The sequence below is a fragment of the Schistocerca serialis genome, chromosome 1 (assembly GCF_023864345.2).
Source record: "Schistocerca serialis cubense isolate TAMUIC-IGC-003099 chromosome 1, iqSchSeri2.2, whole genome shotgun sequence".
Lineage (NCBI taxonomy): Eukaryota > Metazoa > Arthropoda > Insecta > Orthoptera > Acrididae > Schistocerca > Schistocerca serialis.
Genome location: NC_064638.1, coordinates 526,746,610 through 526,771,714, shown reverse-complemented (window position 1 = coordinate 526,771,714; position 25,105 = coordinate 526,746,610). Strand labels below are relative to the sequence as shown.

The following is a 25,105-nucleotide window of genomic DNA, read 5'->3' as shown; positions in this document are numbered from 1 at the left end:
AACAATGTGCGACAAATGCTAGGAACAGCCTCAACAATGAACATGTGAGAAAGACGCCAGTTCCCAGGTCACACACCAGCCCAACTAAGATAGAAAATTTCCACCCTGTTCTGGGAGGCATGGTTATGTAACGGCGATCAGTCATTGGCTGGCATTGCAAATTTTGTCTGCTAATGACAACACTGAGAGCATGAAAAATTCGAGGAGTCTGTTAGCTAAGAAGACTGATGAGAAGTGAATGGCAGTTGGCAAAATAGCGCTAAAGCAAGAGGGCATGGAGGTTATTCCATCCATCACCTACTTAGTCTGCTGACTTGAATCTGATCCTTACTCCCATCTGAATGTTCGTCACTTTGTGACACTTTCTTTTTCTGTTCTATGTTAAATGGACAAATCCTTACAGACATGTGCTTTGAAATGAAGCCCTCAATTGAGAATTACAATATCATTGCACAACATCTATCTTCAAACACCGTAACAAAGCTGTGTTGGCTACAAAACCCATGGTGACCTGCAAAGCTGTGGGACCTGAAGAGGGTAGCCGACTCACACTGCACAGTTCCAAAGCAATGCGCTGTACCAACCTGGTGCCTGCTACTCATCACAAATGACAATGAAGGTAAGGTGATTCATTCCCCCCCTCCTTCTGCTGAATAAATCAGTCATGTCCACACCTAGTCAAATCAGCCCTGAGATTTGTAATTTTTTGGTGTAAGAAGTACTGTAACAAAAGCAAACAATTAATGTTTTTATCCTCTAATTAATGTATTCCATGCATACATCAATCCCTTAATCTCATAACATTTTGCTGTTTGATTTCACTTTGTTAATGATATCTTTATTGGCTTCCAGGATGGGGCATTCTCATTAGTAATCTGCATGTCATTTCATGTCAGATATAAGAATTTTTAGTTCACTGCATTTTTCCATTCAGTGAGGGGACCTTTCATTGGTGATATGCATTATATGTGATATTACAGAGAACTTTGAAGGATTCACTACATTTTGGCACCCAGGGATGGGGGTGATCTCATTGGTAATTTGGATGCTATGTCAGATCACAGAACTTTCAGTTTACTTCAGTAGTCATGTGTACATCTACTAAAACAGTTATTTGATGGATACTAAGACACAGGAAAACAAAGTGGTGACAACCAATGAGATGGCTAGATGTCATTCAGTAGCAGCAGTAACCTTTATCCAGCAGTGATAGTCAAGTTGCTGCAATGATGTGGATTACCAAACAAACTGCTGATTGGCATTTTCCCCTTAGGAAGCGACTTACTGCTGAAAACACTGATCACATTTCTCTGCCCCTTCCAACCTAAAATAACTTCTCTCTGCTTTGTAACCTTTTTAATTTTAAAACAACTGTAAGATGACACTATTTGAGCTGGACAAGTATAAGAAATAACAAGTCTAGAAAGTGTCTCTAGATAAAACATAATCCATCTCCACCAGAAAATCATTAACATTGTGTTCAGTATGATGACAAACATTAATGGTGTATGAACATTGCGTTCTTTGTTAACGATGTATGAGCAGTAAAGCTAACAAAATCTGTTGAGTACTTATAAAATCTGATGGTTTTTACTTTACTCTCTTTTACCTATTGTAATATGTCTTCCATCTTGACTTTCATTTATATAGTCTTGTACCCATAAAATACTGACTTACACTAAATGAAAACTTTTAATTTGAATATAAAAAATATATTTCACCTTACTAAGTGGGCAAAGTATTAGGCTGAGGATTTACTACATTAATAAGCTTTAAATACGACTTGAGATGAAAATGGAAGTTTGGATATAGACATCACATTTCTCATTCAGGAAAGGCAACATATGTACTCGGCTTTTTCAAGTAAAAGGAAATGGCTGTAATTGTTATTTCATAGATTGTGCAATTAATAAAATTTAGTTTTGAGCTGATATGTCAGTCTACAAGTATTCTTTTCCTAACAACAGCTTACATATAAACTGTGCCAAATAAGACCATATAAAATACAATGGCCCTGGTTTATTCTCATAATATAGACAAAAACGTATTTTCAACACCTGTACACAGTCTTCAACAAGTACTTACAGAGGAATAACAAAAAGGACAGCAAAAGCTGTACAACATATCTCACACTAATTCCAAGAAAACATGAAATATTCATGATGTATCTCAAGACTCATTCGTATTTATCAGTACATTTCACACATAAAAATCGATGGATCTATGTCTTTTCACATATAAATATTTTATAGGGGAGAAAAAGTGTATATACACATTCACTTCAATAAAGCTCTGCAATATTAATTAGTAAAAGGTTGAATAACATTCTCAAGCTAAGCCACGTTTCCTCATTTCCTTCATGAGTTCATTTCCCATTTGGGCTGGGCTCTTTGTCACCACCACTCCAGCCTGAAAAAAAAAAAAAAGGTGTAGTTTATAACAAAACTGCTATGAAATCTATGTGTAACATAAATAAAGTCCCTAGGCTAAGTTTTCATCTTCATAATCCACACCAAGAAAAGATTAAAGAGAAATATGGACTCTCCTACCCATTTTAGACACGTGGGTTCACAGCTGTAAACAAAAGTTTTCTTTACAATTATCTCATTCCTATAGTTTCCCTTTTTGGAAATAAATCTTTGCTTCAGAAGGTCAGATACACTCGGGAATTAAAAACAGTTATTTACCTTTTAAGACAGACATATTGCTACAATGGAAAATCCAAGACGGAATGTAACAATATAATGAGAAGGATAGTTGCTACTCACCATATGGCAGAGATGCTAAGTTGCAGTGACTCAGCATCTCGTTATATGGAGATATGTACAATGATCTGACAAAAAGTAATCAAACTGAAGAAATAATGGTACCAAAATGGAAGATGATAAGAGAGAAGGCTAAAATACTGAATTCAGTATTCTGACAATGTTTCACTGCAGAAGATTGTGATAGTGCACCTCCTTTAAAACATCATACAAACACTGAAAAGGCAGATATTGAGTTAAATAATCATGGAATCAACTAACACTGCTCGACAGTGGAAAGGCATCTGGACCAGACGAAATACCTGCGAGATTCTACAGAGATTATGTGAAACAATTCGCTCTCCTTCTAGTAGTATTATATCATAGGTTGATGGAACAAAGAAAGGTATCAAGCAATTGAAAACAGCAAAGGTCATTCTTGTTTTCAAGAGGGATTGTCACAACTAATCCATGTAATTACAGGCCTTTATCACTGACATCAATCTGATGTAGAGTTATGGAGCACAGTCTGTGCTCCTGCATTGACATTTTGGAGAACAAAAATCCTCTCTATAGAAACCAACATTAATTCCGTAATCAGAGATCTTGCAACAAACAGCATTGTTCATCTTTGAAATCCAGAGCACCACAGACAGGCACCCAGGTTAGCACTGTGTTCCTTGACTTCTGGAAGCATTTAATACAGTTCTACATGTCATCGAGTATCGGACACGATTTATGATTAGATTCAGAACTTTTTACAAGACAGAACTCAATACATTATTCACAATGGGATGAAATCAACAGATGTAGCGGTAACTTCTAGAGTATACCAAGGCCATTACTGTTTACAATATATGAATGATTTTGTGAATAAAAGTTTTTTTGTAGGAGCACTGCAATATTACAAGACTGCAGTGAAATGTAGGGTGACCTGCACAGGATCAATAAAAGGTACAGTGAAGGCTGACTCCTGAATGTAAACGAACTAAACATTATGTGATAAATAGGCACAGTGATCCATTACTGTTTGATTCTGTTATTGGTAAAAAAATCACTAGAAACTGCAACAATTGGAAAATACCTAGAAGTTGAAATAACAGGAGGGGGAGGGACGTGTGTGTGTGTGTGTGTGTGTGTGTGTGTGTGTGTGTGTGTGTGTGTGTGAGAGAGAGAGAGAGAGAGAGAGAGAGAGAGAGAGAGAGAGAGATCCAATTATGGAGGGGGGGGGGGGCACATTTCATCATAGAACAGTTTAGTGGGTTAGTAGCATTAAAGAGGTACTCAACAAACTCCAGTGGCAGACAGCACAAGAGTTGGGCAACATATTACTTCTACCCAAATGTTTTGCAAAATGAACAGGACAAGAAAAAAAAGGGTCAGAGAAATTAGAGCTTATATGGAAGTTTACTAATAGTGGTTCGGTTCTTCCCATGCACCATTTGCAGTAAGTTGTAGACAGTTTTTTACACGGTGATTCAACTGCCACTACCACTGTGTTTTATGCGACCTGAAACGCCTTCAGAGAGAGAGAGAGAGAGAGAGAGAGAGAGAGAGAGAGAGAGAGAGAGGTATTGAATTATGTGCAGCACATTTCGTCATACAACAGTTTAGTGGGTGCGATAGCATTATAGAGATACTCAACAAACTCCAGTGGCAGAGATTTTCATATTCTATCACTTGCTACACGCAAACTAATAGTCCCGCAGAAAAAATGAACAGGAACTTTTTGTAGGAAATTTAATGTAGTTGGATATGTTTTAGTGGAGGCCACAGTTTTCGTGTTATTCAAGAAAAACGCATGTGATGGTCACTTTTCTACTTTTTCCTTGAATAATTCGAGAACTACTGCCTCTAGCAAAAACGTTTCATTTTTTCTGTAGGGTTAATAGTTTGCATATAGCGAGTGAGAGAAAATGAAAGTCTTGTGGGTTGCATAAAACCCTGTGGTAGGGGCAACTAAATCACACTGTATAATGGTGAGACAGAGATTCTGAAAACGGTATTTTAAACTGCAAAATATTTACAGGGACAGAAGTGGACTTGGCACATAATTTATTGGTTTCAAATTGCACATTAAAATTGAACAAATTTCAGAAAGGTAAAAAAATTAAGGAGATGGGACCTAGATAAGTTGAAAAAACCAAAAGTAGTTGAGAGTTTCAAAGGAAGCAAAAGGCAACGACTGACAAACATGGGTAAGGAAAGCAAAAGAAAACAAATGGGAAGCTATGAGAGATTAAATAGTGAAAGCAGCATAGGATAAAATAGCTAAAGATACAAGGTGTAGTGGTGGTGGTAGTGGTAGTATGACACATAAGATATTGAATCTAACTGAAAGGGGAAGAAAACACAACAATGCAGCAAGTTAAGCAAGCACAAGACAATAAAGTATCTAAAAAATAAGACAGACAGAAAGTGCAAAATGGCTACACAGGAACTGCTATATGAGGAATATAAGGCTGTAGAAGAATGCACAAGAGTGGGAAAGGTAGATGCAGTATACAGCAAAATTAAAGACACGTTTGGAGATAAGGGAAGCAGCTATAGTTGCATAAATACTAAAAGTTCAGATAGCAAGCCAGTACCAAGCAATGAATGAAATACTGAAAGGTGGAAGCAATATAGAGGAGGACTAGACAAGGGGTAAAAACTTGAAGTCAATATTGCAGAAGATGAAGATTAGATATGGGATATGCTATTGCGACAATAATTTGCTAGACCACTGAAAGATCTAAGCCGAAACAGCATTCCATCAGGAAACTTTAGATTCTTACAAAAGCTAGTCATAACAAAATTATTCTACCTGAGATATGAGACAGGCAAAATGCTTTCATACTTAAAGAAGAATATTATAATTCCGATATCAAAGAAAGCAGATGCTGTTATCTGTGAATATTATTGAACCATCAATTTCATAAGTCAAGTTTGGAAAATACTGACATGAATTATTTACAGAAGAATGAGAAAACTGCTAAAAGCTGAACTCTGGGAAGATCAGCTTGGGTTCCACAGAAATGTAGGAATAATACTGGCTCTAGGATTTGACTTTGAAGATAGACCGAAGAAACCTCAAACTTTCGGTTAGGTTTTTGACAGTGTTGACTGTAATACTTGCTTTGAAATTCTGAGATAAAATATAGATAGTGAAAGGTTATCTACAGCTTGTACAGAAACCAAACTGCAATTACAAGAGTTGAGGATGTGGGAGAGAAAAAATTGTTGAGAAAGGATGAGAAACAGTTGCAGCCTGTCTCCAAAGTTATTCAATTAGTAAAGGCAACCTAGGAGATGTTAAAGTTCAGAGAGAAAAATAAAACCTCTGAGGTTTTCCAATGACATTGCAATTCTGTCAGAGGCAGCAAAGGATTCAGAGAAGTAGCTGAATGCAATGGATACTGTCTCCAAAGGAGATAAGGTGAATATCAACAGGAATAAAACCAAGATAATGGAACACAGTCTAATTAAAGTAGGTGATACTGAGGGGATTGGATTAGGAAATTAGACAATTCTTACTTGGACTGCAAAACAACAAACCATGTCCAAAATAAAGAGAATGCAAACTGCAGACTGTCAATAGCAAAAAAAGCATTTCTGAAAAAGGAAGAACTTGTAAACATCTAATTTAAATTTTGTGTTAGGCAGCATTTTCATAATTTATTTATCTGTAATGTAAACTCATACAGAACTGAAATGTGGATGATAAGCAGTTCAGTCAAGAAGAGAACATAAGCTTTTGAAATGAGGTTCTACAGAAGAATGCTGAAGTTTGGATGGCGTTAACAAAATATATAGTCTGCCAACGTGTCAGCCCCTAAAGTTATAAGAAACTTTGAGTTGTAAATATTGGCTCAGCTAAGGGGCTCAGGTGAAGGTATTCGCTTAGACCAACTTTGGTATCCATGCGGTCATTAGCAAGCACATGATCAATGACAGGAGATTGGTGGTGCTTCCCAGGCAGAGAAGTGATTGTGTGAGCACTGGCTTGAGTATCAGCATGTGGAGGAAGTTGCCAGAACTAAAGATGGTGGCTGTTGCAATATGACAAATTGGGGTTATTAAGAAATACTTTATAATTAAACAAACAACTCCATCTAACCTTCCAACCACACCTAGCTGCCCTGCCCTACCCTCTCTCCACCTCATCCCTGCATGCTCCCTCTAGCAGCTCTTTACTGTCCACTCCTCACACCCCATGCCCCAGACTCCTTACTCCTGCCCGGTTGCCGCTCCCATCATGTGCAGCTCTCATAGTCTGGCTTCAGCTGCCAGAGACACTCACTCTCTCTCTCTCTCTCTCTCTCTCTCTCTCTCTCTCTCTCTCTCTGTGTGTGTGTGTGTGTGTGTGTGTGTGTGTGTGTGTGTGTGTGTGTGTGTGTGTGTGTGTTTGTGTTTTAAAGGTCTTGTTGGCCGAAAGCTCACTTTGTAATATTCTTTTTATTGTGTCTATCAGCACCTCTGCTGTATGGTGAGTAGCAACTATCCTTTTCAAAATACTGATTAAAATTAAACAATAATCCACAGTTTGAACAAGTAGTAAAACCGATCACATCAAAGTAATCATGGCACTGAGGTGCACATATTGAGAGACACATATTATGTATATCACAAGAATTACTGGAGATGGCTCACAGTAGTAAATAAATGCTTTTACAAAAATTGTTAAGAATTAATAATGGAGTGGAAGGAAGGGAATGGGGGGGGGGGGGGGAGGGGGGGAGGAAAAGGGGGAGGTGGCCTAGAACCAGGAAAGTGAAAGCTGCGGATAGTGGTTTATCATCCTGTGTAGACTACAAACCTGACCTGTTATGCTCAAGAGAATGTACTACAGAGACACAACTTTTAGCTGCAATGCACGTAATTCACACTCAATGTCTAGTCGGTAGTGGGATATTTTTACTTTCACTTATCACTTTTTTACCTTCAGCAGTATATGTTGCAGCAAAAAATGCCAAACTGCACTGCGGTTTTGAATCAATGCTGAACTGTAGGTCTCTCATAACTGGCTAGATAAATGAGTCTGAAGGTCAGAAGAAAGCGAGGACATACCATCTCTAACAGGACCACACCAAGTAAAGTGGTGTGGTGTGCAAATCAGCTTCCAGGTTGAGGACAGTGTAAATTAATAGTTTCATTAGTGAATACAGTTTTCTTCATGAGAATGTAACTGATTAGCTTCAGCTTGCTCTTCTGCTTCTTTCTTTCCATATTTAGAACTAGATAGTATGAAATACGTTTAATACAGTATAACCCCACTTTTACATTCCCGTAATTATCGTTTTCCCACCATTCACGACATTTTTGATCGGTCCCATCAAATTTTCAATGCCCACAATGTTAATCTGCACCTGATTTTGCGTCAACACATTTATAATTTTCCCCACAATTTATGCATTACGAAAAAATGTTTATGGAGAAAAAATAATGCAGGCATGATGTTGGCTGTCCAGTAATGTTTACAAATATTACGTGGTTAACCTACCTGACACCAGGACACTATTCAGAAGATTTAAACCAGTAAACACGTAAAAGTTGCAACAATTCGTGCTATATCTCCCATCACTGCCAAACTCTACTTGTCATCGTGGCTGATGGGGGCAACTAGGTTCATTCGAATGAAGATATCATGACCAATCACAACCATTTCCAAACTGTCTCTGTTGTGCAAAAACAGTTTTGTGATTGTTGTGATCATCATGACACCTTTTTCGAACCGTATTTAGCGTGTTTCAGCTTATGGCCACTTGGAGCATTAGGTGACACTGTCATTCACTTTGCGTTGCTCAATTCGAAAACAGCACCGGTTACGTATTTTAACATTGCTGAGCAAAATCTGTTTCGAGAATTTATTCCTGTTGTGAAGTGCAGTATTTACGTATTTTTTGTGATATTACACAAACAAACAATGTGATTGATAGTTAGCGTGTCTCAGTGTGGTTTTCTACATAACTTATGAGGCACAGTACCTGATGTCCTCAAAAAGACAACTACAGTGCAAGAGACACAGAATAACACATATTCAAACACCACACAAAATACTTATTTACATATTTCCACTTGAAAACGAGAAAGAATTCTCGAAATGCGTCCTGCTAAGCATGAAAAAATACGTAAATAGTGCAGTATTTCATTATTTAAATAATAAATCACTGCTGCAGGCTTTCGAAAACCTCATGACATATGAAATTGAGTCAAATGTTCCTACTACAAAGACAGTTATCAGTTTCAGTTACATCAGCAGTTTTTATTAGATAATAAAAGTGCAAGGGGGTATCCTGCATGTAACTTTTACAGTTTAAAAGGTTATTTCCCACATTTTACATTTTCCTGTGTTTTACATCATTTTTTGAAGTCCCTTGAAAAGTGTAAAATTGGGTTTTCTCTGTAGAAGGTCACATAACAAAACCTTAAAGACTAATAAAAACCAGTATGAGTCTGTACACAATAAAGCTATATAGACCTTTCTTTTGGATGTATTTTTGCGAAATTTTTTGGATATAATTCTATGTTATTTACATAACTTCTTGCATTTTTTTCACCACCATGGATCCTTGCTCCTTCCTTCTGTGTCAATACAGAAATGTTTCCTTATCCCTAGCCATATCTGTCCCACATATTGTTCCTGCGTTGTTGCTTGGCTCATGGAATCGCCCCAAATGGCCTTACCCTCAAATTACCCATATCTGGCTGCCATCCCTCCTTGCACAATGACCTCTACCTGTTCAGATTCTGCCAATCCTTAGCCCTCGCCAACACAGTACTGCAAAACCATATCAAGCAAGCCCAAACCTCCTTGCAGTACCTGCTCTCCATCTGCAGAATTCTCCTATTGTGCAATCCCAAATTCCTGGAACCCATAACACACACTGAAACTCTTACCCTGCAGAACTTGAGCAATATGCACAATGCCACCTCAAAAAGCTCTCCATCTTGCTCACATCCTACTCCCCTTGGAGTACCACTGTCCACTACCTCTACAACAAACTCAAAACATCCCCCACATCCCCTCACAACTGACAAACCCTGTCTCGCAGACCTCCTACACTTACCCCACCTTCCAAAACTCCCTCCCACCACCACACAGAATCCAGAATCTAAACAGACCCATAACATAGTCATGAAGGTTTCCTCCAGAAGCCTTAGCCCCACAGAAATATCAGTCCTTTACAAATGCCCCACCTTTTGCCCCACTCCCAAATTCAATCATGCTGGACTTGTTACAGATCTTCTCTCCTCCTCACAGTCCCTAAAGTGGAAACACTTTTTTGCCACCAATCCTACCAATCAGACTGAACCCTGCTAAGTAAATTCATTCCTCCATCCAACCATGATCCACCCCTTCTGCCCCCAAATCACCCCTGTTAACTTTACAGAATTTCTTAACCTCAAACTTTGCCTCACCATCATTCCCCAAATCCCTCAACATGCAAACTAATCTTACATCTGCAGAAACAAGCACAATCCACCATCTAAAAACTGACCCCAAACTTATAATCCTCCCAGTGGACAAAGGCTCCACAGCTGCTGTTTTGAATCGCAAGGATTACCTGGCAGAAGAACTCCGTGAGCTGTCAGATACTTCCACCTACAAACCATGCCACAGTGACCCCATGCCAGAAGGATCTCCAGTCACTACTCAAATCCTTATGCCCATCCCAGAACCTCTTCCTGGAGTCCATCTCTCTACTCACCCCTACCACACTCCACACTCCTACCTTCTACACGCTTCCTAAAGTCCATAAACCTAACAACCCAGGATGCCCCGTTATGGCCAGTTCCTGTGCCCCCACTGAGAGAATATCTGCTCTCGTAGACCAACACCTTCAATCTACTACTCGGAACCTACTCTCCTATATAAAAGGTACGAACCATTTCCTCCACTGACTCTCCCTTTAACACTGGGGCCCTACTCGTTACTATTGATGCCACTTCCCTTTACACTAACATTCTTAAAGCCCATGCCCTTACCGCTATTGAACATTACCTTTCCCAACACCTGACGGATTCCAAACCAACAACCTCTTTCCTAGTTACCACGGCCAACTATATCTGCACCCACAATTACTTCTCCTTTGAAGGCATTACCTACAAACAAATATGGGGTATGGCTGGCTACGGGCACCCATATGGCACCATTCTATGTCAACCTATTCATGGGCCATCTAGAGGGATCCTTCCTAAAAACCCAGAATCCTAAACCTCACCTGGTTCAGATTCATTGATGACATCTTTGCGATCTGGATTGACGGTGAGGTCACCTTATTCACATTCCTCCAGAACCTCAAAAACTTCTCCCCCCATTTGCTTCACCTGGTTCTACTCAGCCCAGGAAGCCCCCTTCCTAGATGTAGACATGCACCTCAAAGATGGTTACATCAGAACCTCCGTCCATATCAAAACTATTAACCACCAGTAATACCTCCACTTCGACAGCTGCCACTCATTCCATACCATGAAGTCCCTCCCACACAGCGTAGCCACCCGTGGCCATCGCATCTGCAGCAACGAGCAGTCCCTCTCAAAATATACTGAGGGTCTCATCAAAGCCTTCACAGACCATAATTATCCTCCCAACCTGGTATAAAAACAAATCCCCCATGTCTTATCTTTCCAGTACCCTACCACCTCCCAAAGTCCCATCACCTGGCCACAGAGGAGCATTCCCCTCATAATTCAGTACCATCCAGGACTGGAGCGGCTGAATTACATTCACCACCCGGGTTTCAACGACCTCTCATTGTGCCCTGAAATGAGAAATGTCCTGCCCACTATCCTTTCCACCCCTCCCACAGTGGTATTCTGTCATTCCACCGAACCTACACAGTCCCTGCTTCCAACCCCTTATCTCATGGCTCATACCACTGTAATACATCTAGATGCAAGATCTGTCCCGTAAATCCTTCCACCATTAACTACTCCAGTCTGGTTACAAACATCACCTATCCGATCAAAGAGAGGGCTACCTGTGAAACCAGTCACTTGATCTACTTGCTGAGCTGCAACCACTTAGCTGAACTATATGAGGGCATGGCAACCAACAAGCTTTCTGTCCGCATGAATGGCCACCGACAAACTGTGGCCAGGAAATAACACGCTGCCAAACATGACATCGTTCATTTCAAAGACTGCTTCACAGCTTGTGCCATATGGATCCTTCCTATCAACACCAGGTTTTCTGAATTGCACAGATGGGCACTCTCCCTGCAATACATCCTAGGTTCCCATACACCCCCCCCCCCCCCCCCCCCGCCTCAATCTTCGTTAGTCATTTTTCTCACCCATCCAGCCCCTTCTCTGTTCCCATTCCAGCACAACAGAGCTGTCATTCCATTATCATACCCAGTCTTTTTACTTCTCTCCTTTTCCGATACTTCTCCCTCCCTCCCCCCCTCTCCCCGCCCTTTGTCTAACCTATAGCACTTCATTGTCTGCCTCCCCTGCCATACTATCCCTCCCACCCCACCCCAACCTCCTCCTTACCCCCACCCAGTCGCCATTCCCATCATGCGCTGGTGCTGCTGCTCATAGTATGTGGTTTTGGTTACATGAGACTGCAGTCACGTGTGTGAGCTGCGTTTGTGTGTGAGTGTGTATCTATTTTTGACGAAGGCCTTACTGTCCCAAAGCTTTGTTTGTGACAGTCTTTTTGTTGTGCTAATCTGCTACTCAGCATCTTCACTAAATGGCGAGTAGCAACTTTCCTTTTCATAATATTGTTACATTCCATCCTGGATTTTCCATAGTTTGATATCTTTATACAGACTGTGACTAACCATGTTATATTACAACTCAGTTACTACTGTTTGAGATATTATACAATTATACATCCAGTTTGTTTTGAAATTAACGTCAACTTTCCACTGATTCCCTGTAAGGATGCAGAAAAAGTCTAAATCTTCATATCTTCTAAAAAGTACAAATCCTTCAAATAAGACATCAATTTAATTACTTATATTTGAAAGATACCATGATGAATATTTAATTCTACAACAAGCATTTAAAAAAGACTAAAATGAACCATCAATAGAAATAATTCACTCCAACACCATGGAAGTTAAACACATTACAAAATTAATTTTACCTTTTGAAGGGCATTAATTTTATCCTGAGCCCCCCCTTTCCCACCAGAAATAATAGCACCAGCATGGCCCATTCTTCGCCCTGGTGGGGCAGTTAGACCAGCAATGAAAGAGACAACAGGCTTTGCTTGATCTCCCTGAAACATAATTTTTAAATGTCATATATTTGGCGTTAGAAGAATAGGTGTGTGTGTGTGCGCGTGTGTGTGTGTGTGTGTGTGTGTGTGTGTTTTGGACAAGAAGAGTAAGTCTACTAATTTATATGATAAAAAGTTTAAGCACAATTCTCTCTCTATACAGGGCGAAGAAAAATTCGTACACTCAGCCTTCGCAGCACGATTTGTCACATACTGGCGAAACAAAAATGTCTGTCATGAAATTTCATTTTGCTCATATTTCGAGCAGTAAATGGATGTTAAAGATTGGCAACTGGCAACACTGTAATCACATGTACGGCAACCGCCACTGTCACCTTGTAGAGCAGTGCCAAGCAGTAGGGGCAGTGGATGGCGTTTTGGGTTAGTGTGCAGGAGGTGAAGGGTTCAGTTCTAGGTAGAGGCTTATTATTTGCTAAAATTAGTCTGTGTGATATGGTATCTAGCATCTTAATCATCATACAGCGATTACATTGCGTCTTCTACAAAGTGTTTGCAGTTATGCACTATGAACAAAGAAATGGAAGTACAATAGTTTTCACTGGCCAGCTTTTAAAGAAGCCTTTTGCACATCATGGATGCAAATTGTTTCGCACTACTGTATCTACTAGATTCCAAAGCACTACTTATTTGTAAAGAACATTGCTAGCACTACTGGTGACTTAAGGCTCTAACGAAATGCAATAGACATGAACATGGCAAGAATAATAGTTGGTATTAATTCTTAGGACCATTGGGTGAGGGTACACACAACAAACCAGTTTGGAATCTAGTAGATGCAGTGTTACGAAACAATTTGCATCCACAACATGCAAAAGATTTCTTTCAAAGCCAACCAATGAAAAGGATTGTATTTCCAATTCTGTGTTTGTAGTATGTAACTGTATATGTTTTGTAGAAGACCCACTGTAATCACTGCGTGACAATTAAGATGCCAGATACCATAGATTAGATTAGATTCAGTTTTCATTCCATAGACTCAAAAAATGAAATGATTCTTGTGCATGTGGAACATGTCAGAAAGTATAACATAAAAACATAAAACATATAATACTTACTAACCTGATCATTTGTCAGGAGATAGTCGAAATAGGTTAATACAATGCAGTAAACTGGAACAGCTAATATTTACAGAATTAACACACCATCTGAATGAAACACTGTTATGCATTATTAATAAATTTATCATACACAAAATACCTAATCTTGACTGTTGTGACCAAGTGTTGTCAAAACTGAATCTCTGTTAAGACATTCATCTACAGAGTAGAAGGAGTTGCCTATCAAAAAGTCTTTGCTTTATCTGAAACCAAGTTTTTAATGGTTGCTGGCAATTTATTGAAAGTGTGTGTTCCTGAATATTGGACCCCTTTATGGACCAAGGTAAGTGATTTTAGGTCTTTATGTAGATTGTTCTTATTCTTAGTATTGATACAAAATATTGAGCTGTTGGTTGGAAATAGAGATGTATTACTTGCAACAAAGTTCATTAAGGAATAAATATACTGAGAAGCAGTGGTAAGAATACAAAGTTCCTTGAACAGGTTTCTACAAGATGTTCTTGTATTTACAACACATGCTTTTGCACACTAAAAACTTTTGCTCGGTTTGATGAGTTGCCCCAGAATATGATCCCATATGACATAATAGAATGAAAGTAAGAAAAGTATGAAAGTTCTTTTTAATATTTATATCTCCTACATCTGACATCATTCTCATGGCAAATACAGACTTGTTTAGGCGCTTAAGCAATTCTGTGGTATACCCTTCTCCCAACTGAATTTATTATCAAGTTGTAATCCCAGAAATTTAACACTGTCAACCTCTTCGATCTGCATGTCTTCATATGTTATACACATGCTGGAAGGAAATCTCTTACAGGTTCTGAACTGCATATAGTGGGTCTTCTCAAAGTTTAATGACAGTGAATTAGCTTTCAACCACTTATGTCAGTGAAAATTTGATCAGCAGTTTTTTCTAAATCTGTACTTGACTTGCCACTTATTGCAATGTTTGTATTATCTGCAAACAAAACAAACTTAGCATCTGGCAATGTAACAGATGAGAGGTCATTAATCTACACAAGAAAAAGCAATGGACCCACAATGGAACCTTGAGGAACACCACATGTAATTAATTCCCCATCAGATGAAGACTGACTGCTTACTGTACATGTATTTCATAACAACACCCTTTGTTTCCTGTTAGATAGACAAGACTCAAACCATTTCGCAGCATTGCCGGTGACACCATAATATTCTAATTTACTTAAGAGAATGCTGTAGTTCACACAGTCAAAGGCTTTTGACAGCTCACAGAAAATGCCAGTGGCCCCTAATTCATTATCTAATGAATTAAGTACATTCTCGCTGTAAGTGTAAATAGCTTTCTCTATATTAGAACCCTTCACAAATCCAAACTGTGGCTTGGACAATATATTATTTGCAGTCAGATGCTTAAGGAGACACATTTTCAAATATTTTTGAGAAAGCTGGCAAATTTAAAATTGATTGATAGTATCTCTTTATCACCCTTCTTGTAATGAGGCTTAACTGCAGCATATTTTAGCCAGTCTGGAAATGTTCCCCTGATAAGGATTGATTACACAAATGACTTAAGATAGAACTCAACTCACATGAGCACTCTTTGATTAACTTTGTTGATATGTTATCATACCCACTGGAATACTTAGATTTTAAGGATTTTGTGATGGATGCTACTTCTTTGGTAGATGAGAGTGTCATTTCCATTTTACTGACACTATTTTTAAAGACTGGTCTCAGATACTCCATAACACTGTTCACTGAATCTGATAATCACAAGCTGTCAGTGAAGTAATTGTTCAAGAGATATACAACACTGCATGTACTCGTTGCCAAAGTCTCATTTATTTTTAGAGCTATCTGTTCCTCTTCCTTTATGGCCCCACATCTCTCTGTCTTCACAATATTCCACACAGTTTTTATTTTTTACCTGATGTAATTATCTTTTTCTCATAATAAAGCTGCTACGATTTCTGGATTACTTGCTTCATATTTTGCAGTAGTCTTTGTAATACATTACAATTCTAACATCAGAGCTGTTCCTAGATAGTACATACAGTCTCCTTTTTGTCCTACATCATACCTTTATTCCTTGTGTAATCCACAGTTTATTTTTTGACTTGTGTTTGATTTGAGTTACCTTTAGGGGAAAACAATTTTCAAAGGTGGAGACTTCCAGATTTTTTATGAAAAGGTTCAAATTTCCTGAAGGTGATCTGTATATACCTACTATTATAAAGGACTTTGAAATACTACTTCTGTTGCACAGGCTTCTAAGTGCTGCTCTGGGCAAAATTTATTAATATCAATAGTCTTGAAATCAAAACAGTTTCTAACAAATATGGTAACTCCTCCTTTCTCCATATTTTCTCTACAGAAATAAGAAGCTAACTCAAATCCTCTAACATTTAACATTTCTATACCAGTGGTCACATGATGTTCTGAGAGGCAGATTATATCAACTGGTTTGCAAGAATTACAACTGGATAAATCTAATTTTCCTGCCAACTTTTGAGTATCTTTAGTTTCAATCAGAGGCTGTCTGCATGAATTGTGTGCATTAAAATTTGCTTTCTGGCTGCCTGTTTTGTCAATGTGAATGTCATTTTCAGCCTGTCTCTGAACATATTTTGTTTCGGCCCTCCCTACCCTAAAAGAACTGCTGATCTGTCACTTGTAACTACTGGTAGTTTACCACTGTGACAGTGTCCCCCCCCCCCCCCCCTTTTTAAGTTATTTGCTATTAGCCCAGACAGTTCTCCCTTCCCTTTCCTGTTGATGTGAAGGCCATGCCTAGTATAGTCCCATCTGCTGATAGTCGACAGGAACCACACCGATATGACACCCCATATCTGATCCAAGCAGCCGTTCCACCTCTTAAACTAACTCTCCTAACAGAAGAGTTTAAATGAGGCCAGTCATAGCACCTCAGAACAGACACAAGCCCAATACCAGTATGTCTGATTGCTGAAGCTATCTTTACCAGTCTCTTTCGATTGAATAATTAGGGTTCCTATCTATGCCGTTGCCTGCCCCACCCACTATTACCACGGTGTTTTCCTTTGTGACGTCTTTACAAAGTGAACCTACATCCTCTATCACCTGACCCAGACTTCCACTAGCTTTAAAAAAGTTTGTGAGCTGGTAACCTGACCCTAGTTCATCCTGCAACAGTTGGGCAACACCTCTACCATGTGAATTACCTAACAACAAAACCTTCTTCTTCACAGCTTTTTCTGACTTCTTAGTTTTCAAACACTTTTTGAAAGTTTGTTGTGTCCTGTCTACTCCTACATATATTTTTGGCTCATCAGTTTCCAACTGTGACAACAGATCAAACCTGTTTTCCACATTCACAACCACACTGTCTGAGAACGTCCTATTCCTATTTCTTCTATAACCTGTTGTCAGTTCGCACCTCTCTTTTCCCTTCTCCCCCCCTTAACCTTTCCAGATCTTGTTTCGCTTTACCTAGTTCTGCCTGAAGGGCAACAATCTTCTCCTCCTGTTCCACTATCCTCCTATTTCTGCAGCAAATGCTACACAACCAATGATCCATGTTTATTTCACCAATTCCCACACCACTACAGTCATCCACATGAAAGAAACTGCAACAACCCTCACACCACATCCCGGAACTAACAATCCTGCGACAAGTCATACACTTCTCACTCATGGCAAACAAATTTTAGCTTTAGTCTCAATTAAAACAAGAATAACATTGTAGACTGCTCAATTAATAAATTAATTTTCTTAGAAAGTTTAGGACTAAAGTTCAGATACTATTTCAAAACTTCTGGAGAAACAAAAACAATGTAACCTGTATTGTTTATGTGATGAAGCAAAAAGTTAACAAAGAACTGAGAGCTGAGCCTACAGTATATAAAGTTTCCACTTATTTCGGTACTTTTCATTTCGACTACTTACTAGAGAATCAGATGGATAATGTATAAGAATACACTAGCAACACAAACTTTACTTTATTGAAATAATCACATAACTTACAGTATATCACAATGTAAACAAATCCTAGTCCAAAACTCACACCTATGTGATGTTTTCTTTTTTCAGAAAATATGCAAAAAAAAATGTGAATCCTTCAATTGATAGCTCACAACAGGTGTTAATTACTTAATTATGATGTAATATTGCCTTATTTAATTGTTATTATGCAATTAAACACTTATTTTTACGAGAGCTGTGAATGTGCATGACCCGCCAACCAAACACAGACTACTTTTAGCAAACAAAAACAAGTCAGCCACGACCCAGAATCGAACCTTCGACCTCCTGCGTGCTAACACGAAATGCTATCCACTGCCCCAACTGCACAGCATTGCTCTACATTTAGTATTGCTAGTGTGTAAGAAATTGCGCTGTGAAGTCCGAGTGTGCGAAATTTTCTTCACTCTGTATATATACATGCCCCCACTTATTTGCTGACAATAACATAGGAGGACATGTCTAAGAAAATGAATGAGTAGTGATAACTGCTGTATAATTGAGGCACTGAGTATTGGTTAGGCACATAAACAAGAATTTCAACATAGTAAGTCAGCTTATGAACTTGTGTTTTGTGCTATGTTATGATTATGAATGCAAGTTTGTAGACAATTTTGTATTCCTCAATGATTCCACTATAATGTGAATAGATATCTTTACTCATCCCATTACTTGTATTCTGCCCATGCTGCTACAGTACTGTGGGACTTAGTATTTTTTATTAATATCTTAAAGGATTTGGTGGACATTCCAACTTCTGTGATCTTACAATTTTGTTGAACCTTGCAGTAAATGTCGAGATGATTCACCTCTCAGGGCTAAGACTGATTCAGTCCACATCTCTCCACGTCCATTCTCCGACTTATTATGAACTTCTCTTGAGAAATGTTACAGACTAAAAAAAACATAAAATAAACACTCCAAATTCTTCCTGGTCACTTATTATTTGTTTTAGGGACACTATTTTTATACTTAAGAGCACATTTACTAAATACAGAGAAATTACACATAAAAAGCTTTAGAGGATTTAACTCCATTACTAAAAAAAGAACCTCCTCTAGATTTTTCCTCACACTGCAGTCTTCAGCAACATGTGTCAATGCATCTATTCCATGCTTTTTGTTACCTACCAAAATATCATTTTGTCACGGTTTCAGTATTCTTTCATGCCTCTGAATCCTTCCTGGGCTCAATAATTACCTGATAACATGTCTGGCTACCTCCATGTCATTCTCATTAAAAACATTGTTGTACCTCGAGAATTTCGACCCAAATTCTAGAGGCCCTTGGCTTTCCACTGTCTCGAACACCCGATATTTTACGTATGAACATGAGAAATGGGAGAGTGTCTTCCTCGTGCCGGTTTTCTGTTTGTGCACAGTGGACGCGTGTCAAGACAATACGGCAGTAATGACGGTCGATCGGCGTGGGCAAGTGGTTGCCTCGCTCGTCACAGAAGGAGCAAGCATGCCTCACTCCATGTCGGTGCTGCGTCAGTCATTATTGTAAACAGTTGAATTGTGTAAAAGAAAAGAAAAGACACTTTTACTTACACTTCCTTACTTACTGACTCGCTAGAATTGCAGATGGTGGACTTGAGAGAACTTTCAGAGATTTTGAAACTGTATTTATTGTAAAAGTAATTAATAGTTTCTGATGTGAGTCATGGGACTTACAAAATATGATTCATTTATGTGGTAACTGTTATGCAGTATTCTGCTTGTGGAAGTGAAATATAGGAGGATTGATTTAAAAGTGTCTTGAGTATATGAAAACAGTTTAAGAGTGGGAAAATTCCTCCAAACAGCATCTTATCTTTGGAGAAGAAGTGGGGGAGACCATCGCAGTCGGCTATCCTGAAAAGATCGGCAAAGCAACTTCGAGTAAGTCCAATGATGAAGGGGACATGTGGGTCTTGCACACCAGCACCACATTGCTTCCTCTAGTCGCAGGAAACCACCAGAACATAAATGTGTGGCTCAATGGATAAAAACTTGACTGCAAATCCAAAGATTTGGGCTTCAATCTGTAGTTGATGTTAAGAGATTGTTCTGTCACTACAGCTTCTTCCACCTCTAGCAGTGACCTGTTAATGTGAAAAATGATACATTTCACCAAAGTTCAGAGTCCATATTAAACTGTGGGTCCTCTTATAACTGACTGGGTCAGTCAGTTCAAATCGTGAGGAACATAAGGACATACCACCTCCAAAACGACCATGCATAGTAAAGTACTCTCGTTTTCAAAATTCCTTTGGGTGTGAGGCAGTTTTATTTTAGTCATAATTACATCATCCATCCCAAAACTCTTCCCTGACCCCGTGCTTTTACCCTCTCGTAATTATTCCCAAGTTCACTTCTTCTCTGCTTGCTGTGCAATCCTACGTTCTTGAATGGCTTTCCGGCTTTAGGTCTACATCTCACTGCCACTTAACAGACATTGGAATACCCTCATTTGAAAACTCTATTTAACCAATGAAACGAGCTCTAGATCACATTTACTCTTCTGATTATTTCTTTTACTGTATATCCAATCTGTGTTGTAATCTCCATTAGATATGAAAACTCATTACCATGTTTTACAGTTTAATTGTTAATTTATTTTTGATGTGATGATTTTATAATGATTCAGTTTAATTTTCAGGTTTACTTTCAAACTTGTTTTATTCAGTTCTTCCAGCAGTGGCATCAAATGGTTGCTGTTGCTGCTACCACCAACAATGACAATCACGATTATTATTATTATTACTAATTAATTAATGATAGGAGATCCATAATCATAGTTGTAGAGAGGAGAAAGCTGAGAAATGCTGTAAAAATAGTGTTACCTGCTTGGCAGAATGAAGTGATTCTGTTACATCACGTATCTAATCTTCTGGAATGTTTTCTTTTTTCGCAAGAACAACTTTGAACAAAATTTTACTGTTTCCTCTCTTTCCAACATTGTCCGCCGTATAAACATTATAAATGCAAACATCCATTGATCTTAAATCTTCTGTGATAGCTAATGCTTATTTCAGTCTTGATACTGAGTAAAGCAGTGACAGTGCCAGAGATATTAAGAAACTTCACTCTGTGATCAGATCAAGTGAGGAACTTAACTAGTTACAGACATTTTATTTTCTTAGAAAAGTAGAAAGAGGCACTTGCACTTTTATTTAAAATAAAAAATATGTTCAACATACATAGAAACAATATGTGAAAACAGCATTGTATGCTTTCACATTTGTGAATATCTTGTAAGCTTTGCAATAGATTTATGTTATCTTAATGTTTTGAAAAGATTATTCTTTTTTTGAGGCTAGGTCAATAAGTATCTGCAATTTTGAGCTAATCAGCTTTAGGTTGGGAGTGCAGCTTGGTGCACATGTCAACTACTACATGGCACTGTTCTCTTTGCTTGCGGCGCATTTCAGTGTTGTCACAAAAGTTTGCTTTGTGCTCTTGCAAAGTGTACTTGTCACACACCAGAGCATGGAAAGGAAACACCCATACTGTCAGCCAAATGGAAATCCAATGGTCAACTCCCTTTACGAAAGGTGATGACAAAAGGTTTTTGGAACACACAAAGGCCAGTTCTTGTACTTTACCTGGAAAAGGGGGTAAACCATAAACAATATTATGGTGATATTCTTTGCAATGAGTTGAAGCCTGCAATTTTAAACAAACAATGTGGTCTGTTGTCAAACAGTGGTCTTTGTTTAATGACATATATTGCCACTCTTCAGAATATGCATTTTGAGGGGTCGGAGCATCTTACATACAGTCCTGATGTTATTCCATCAGATTTCCATTTGCATGGTCAAAGATAGTCTAAGAGGCTATGAATTCACCTCTGATAAAGTGGTGAAAGAAGTGGTGAGCATGTGGTCTGCTGCTTGACCAAAAAATGAACTAAGGCACTGCAAAGCTTGTACAACAATGGACCAAGTGCAGTGAAATTAAGGGTGACACTGTTGAAAACTGATGTCGTTGCACATTTTATATTGATGATGTAATAAATTAGGAAAATAGTGAGCAAATATTTTTTGGTTTACCCTTGTTTTACTGTATGTATTAAAATTTGCTGTTATTGAACTTTATCTTCTGTATTACCAGCATTTTCATAAAGGAAAAGGAAAAACTTACCGAATTGTGCTCAAGTAAATATTCAGCTGCTTTTTCTTCTGCAACCCCACCAATTTCTCCAATTAGTATAATCCCCCTCGTTTCAGGGTCGTTAAGGAACACTTCAAGGCAGTCAATGAAATCTGTACCATTAAAAGGGTCTCCTCCTATACCAACACATAATGTCTGCCCAAGACCAACCTGCAGATAGCATAAACAGATTTACATTAACAAACACATTATTAGAACAAAAAAGTAAAAATAAGTGTAAAAAATTATATACATACCTGTGTTGTTTGATGAACAGCTTCATATGTAAGTGTGCCAGATCTGGACACAACACCAATACGGCCCTTTTGATGGATATGTCCTGGCATAATTCCAATCTTGCACTGGACAGAAAATTCAAAATCATGGTACACAATAACAAACAAATGAAACTACCGTGTTACTCAATACAACATAAAGACATAAATTAAAAATACTTAAGGCCGATTTCGAAAAAAACAATGGCTGGAGATCAATTTTGCCCCTACATCTGAAACTGAACCTGGTTCAACAAAGTCCCTTAGCATGAGACATGCTTGGCAACACTGCTATATCAACTACTGACATGATAATCACACTTTGACCACAGATATTAATCATACATAGTGTCTACACAGTGTTATTACCGAAGGTTTAATTTGACAAAGTTGGAACAAAATAAGAGGAAGAAACTTCTTTAGGAAAAAAAAACACTAATATAATTCTCACTGCTTAAAGCTCTTGACCTCCCCTCATGAACCATGGACCTTGCCATTGGTGGGGAGGCGAGGCTTGCGTGCCTCAGTGATACAGATAGCCGTATCGTAGGTGCAACCACAACGGAGGGGTATCTGTTGAGAGGCCAGACAAACGAATGGTTCCTGAAGAGGGGCAGCAGCCATTTCAGTAGTTGCAGGGGCAACAGTCTGGATGATTGACTGATCTGGCCTTGTAACACTAACCAAAACAGCATTGCTGTGCTGGTATTGCGAACAGCTGAAAGCACGGGGAAACTACACCCGTAATTTTTCCCGAGGGCATGCAGCTTTACTGTATGGTTAAATGATGATGGCGTCCCCTTGGGCAAAATATTCTGGAGGTAAAGTAGTCCTCCATTCGGATCTCCGAGCAGGAACTACTCAGGAGGACGTCGTTATCAGGAAGGAGAAGAAGGGGGGGGGGGGGGGGGTGTTCTAAGAGTCGGAGCGTGGAATGTCATATCCCTTAATCGGTCAGGTAGGTTGGAAAATTTAAAAAGGGAAGCGGATAGGTTAAAGTTGGATATAGTGGGAATTAGTGAAGTTTGGTGGCAGGAGAAACAAGACTTTTGGTCAGGTGAATACAGGGTTGTAAATACAAAATCAAATAGGGGCAATGCAGGAGTAGGTTTAATAATGAATAAAACAATAGGAATGTGGGTAAGCTACTACAAACGGCACAGCGAACACATTGTTGTGGCCAAGATAGACACGAAATCAAAGCCTATGACAGTAGCACAAGTCTATAAACCAACTAGCTCTGCAGATTACGAAGAAATTGAAGAAATATATGATAAGATAAAAAGAAATTATTCAGATAGTGAAGGGAGACGAAAATTTAATAGTCATGGGCGACTGGAATTCGATAGTAGGAAAAGTAAGAGAAGGAAACATAGTAGGTGAATATGGATTGGGGATAGGAAACAAAAGAGGAAGCCGCCTGGTGGAATTTTGCACACAGCACAACTTAATCATAACTAACACTTGGTTCAAGAATCATACAAGGTTGTATACATGGAAGAAGCCTGGAGATACTGACAGGTTTCAGATAGATTACATAATGGTAAGACAGAGATTTAGGAACCAGGTTTTAAATTGTAAGACATTTCCAGGGGCAGATGTGGATTCTGACCATCTATTGGTTATGAACAGTAGATTAAAACTGAAGAAACTGCAAAAAGGTGGGAATTTAAGGAGGTGGGACCTGGATAAACTGACTAAACCAGAGATTGTACAGAGTTTCAGGGAGAGCATAAGGGAACAATTGTCAAGAATGGGGGAAAGAAATACAGTAGAAGAAGAATGGGTAGCTTTGAGGGATGAAATAGTGAAGGCAGCAGAGGATCAAGTAGGTAAAAAGACAAGGGATAGTAGAAAACCTTGTGTGAGAGAAGAAATATTGAATTTAATTGACGCAAGGAGAAAATATAAAAATGCAGTAAATGAAGCAGGCAAAAAGGAATACAAACGTCTCAAAAATGAGATCAACAGGAAGTGCAAAATGGCTAAGCAGGGATGGCTAGAGGACAAATGTAAGGATGTAGAGGCTTATCTCACTAGGGGTAAGATAGATACTGCCTACAGGAAAATTAAGGAGACCTTTGGAGAAAAGAAAACCACTTGTATGAATATCAAGACCTCAGATAGAAAGCCAGTTCTAAGCAAAGAAGGGAAAGCAGAAAAGTGGGAGTATATAGAAGGTCTATACAAGGGTGATGTACTTGAGGGCAATGTTATAGAAATAGAAGAGGATGTAGATGAAGATGAAATGGGAGATATGATACTGCGTGAAGAGTTTGATAGAGCACTGAAAGACCTAAGTCGAAACAAGGCCCCGGGAGTAGACAACATTCCATCAGAACTACTGACAGTCTTGGGAGAGCCAGTCCTGACAAAACTCTACCATCTGGTGAGCAAAATGTATCAGACAGGCGAAATACCCTCAGACTTCAAGAAGAATATAATAATTCCAATCCAAAAGAAAGCAGGCGTTGACAGATGTGAAAATTACCGAACTATCAGTTTAATAAGTCACGGCTGCAAAATACTAATGCGAATTCTTTACAGACGAATGGAAAAACGGGTAGAAGCCGACCTCGGGGAAGCTTAGTTTGGATTCCGTAGAAATATGGGAACACGTGATGCAATACTGACCCTACGACTTATTTTTGAAGCTAGATTAAGAAAAGGC

The 25,105-nt window shown here is 38.8% G+C and overlaps 1 protein-coding gene across 1 annotated transcript in view; it reads right to left on the bottom strand.

Annotated features, from left to right (window-relative positions):
* Positions 1–2,004: 2,004 nt before the first annotated feature.
* Positions 2,005–25,105, bottom strand: part of LOC126474738 (succinate--CoA ligase [ADP/GDP-forming] subunit alpha, mitochondrial) — a 75,030-nt gene continuing 51,929 nt past the window's right edge. Inside the window, exons 4-7 of the mRNA XM_050102218.1 lie at positions 22,417–22,521; positions 22,151–22,330; positions 12,826–12,960; positions 2,005–2,409 (exon numbers count right to left, since the gene is read on the bottom strand). Of these exons, the coding sequence (XP_049958175.1) occupies positions 2,329–2,409; positions 12,826–12,960; positions 22,151–22,330; positions 22,417–22,521 (501 nt within the window). The 3' untranslated portion in view covers positions 2,005–2,328. The remainder of the gene's footprint in view (positions 2,410–12,825; positions 12,961–22,150; positions 22,331–22,416; positions 22,522–25,105) is intronic.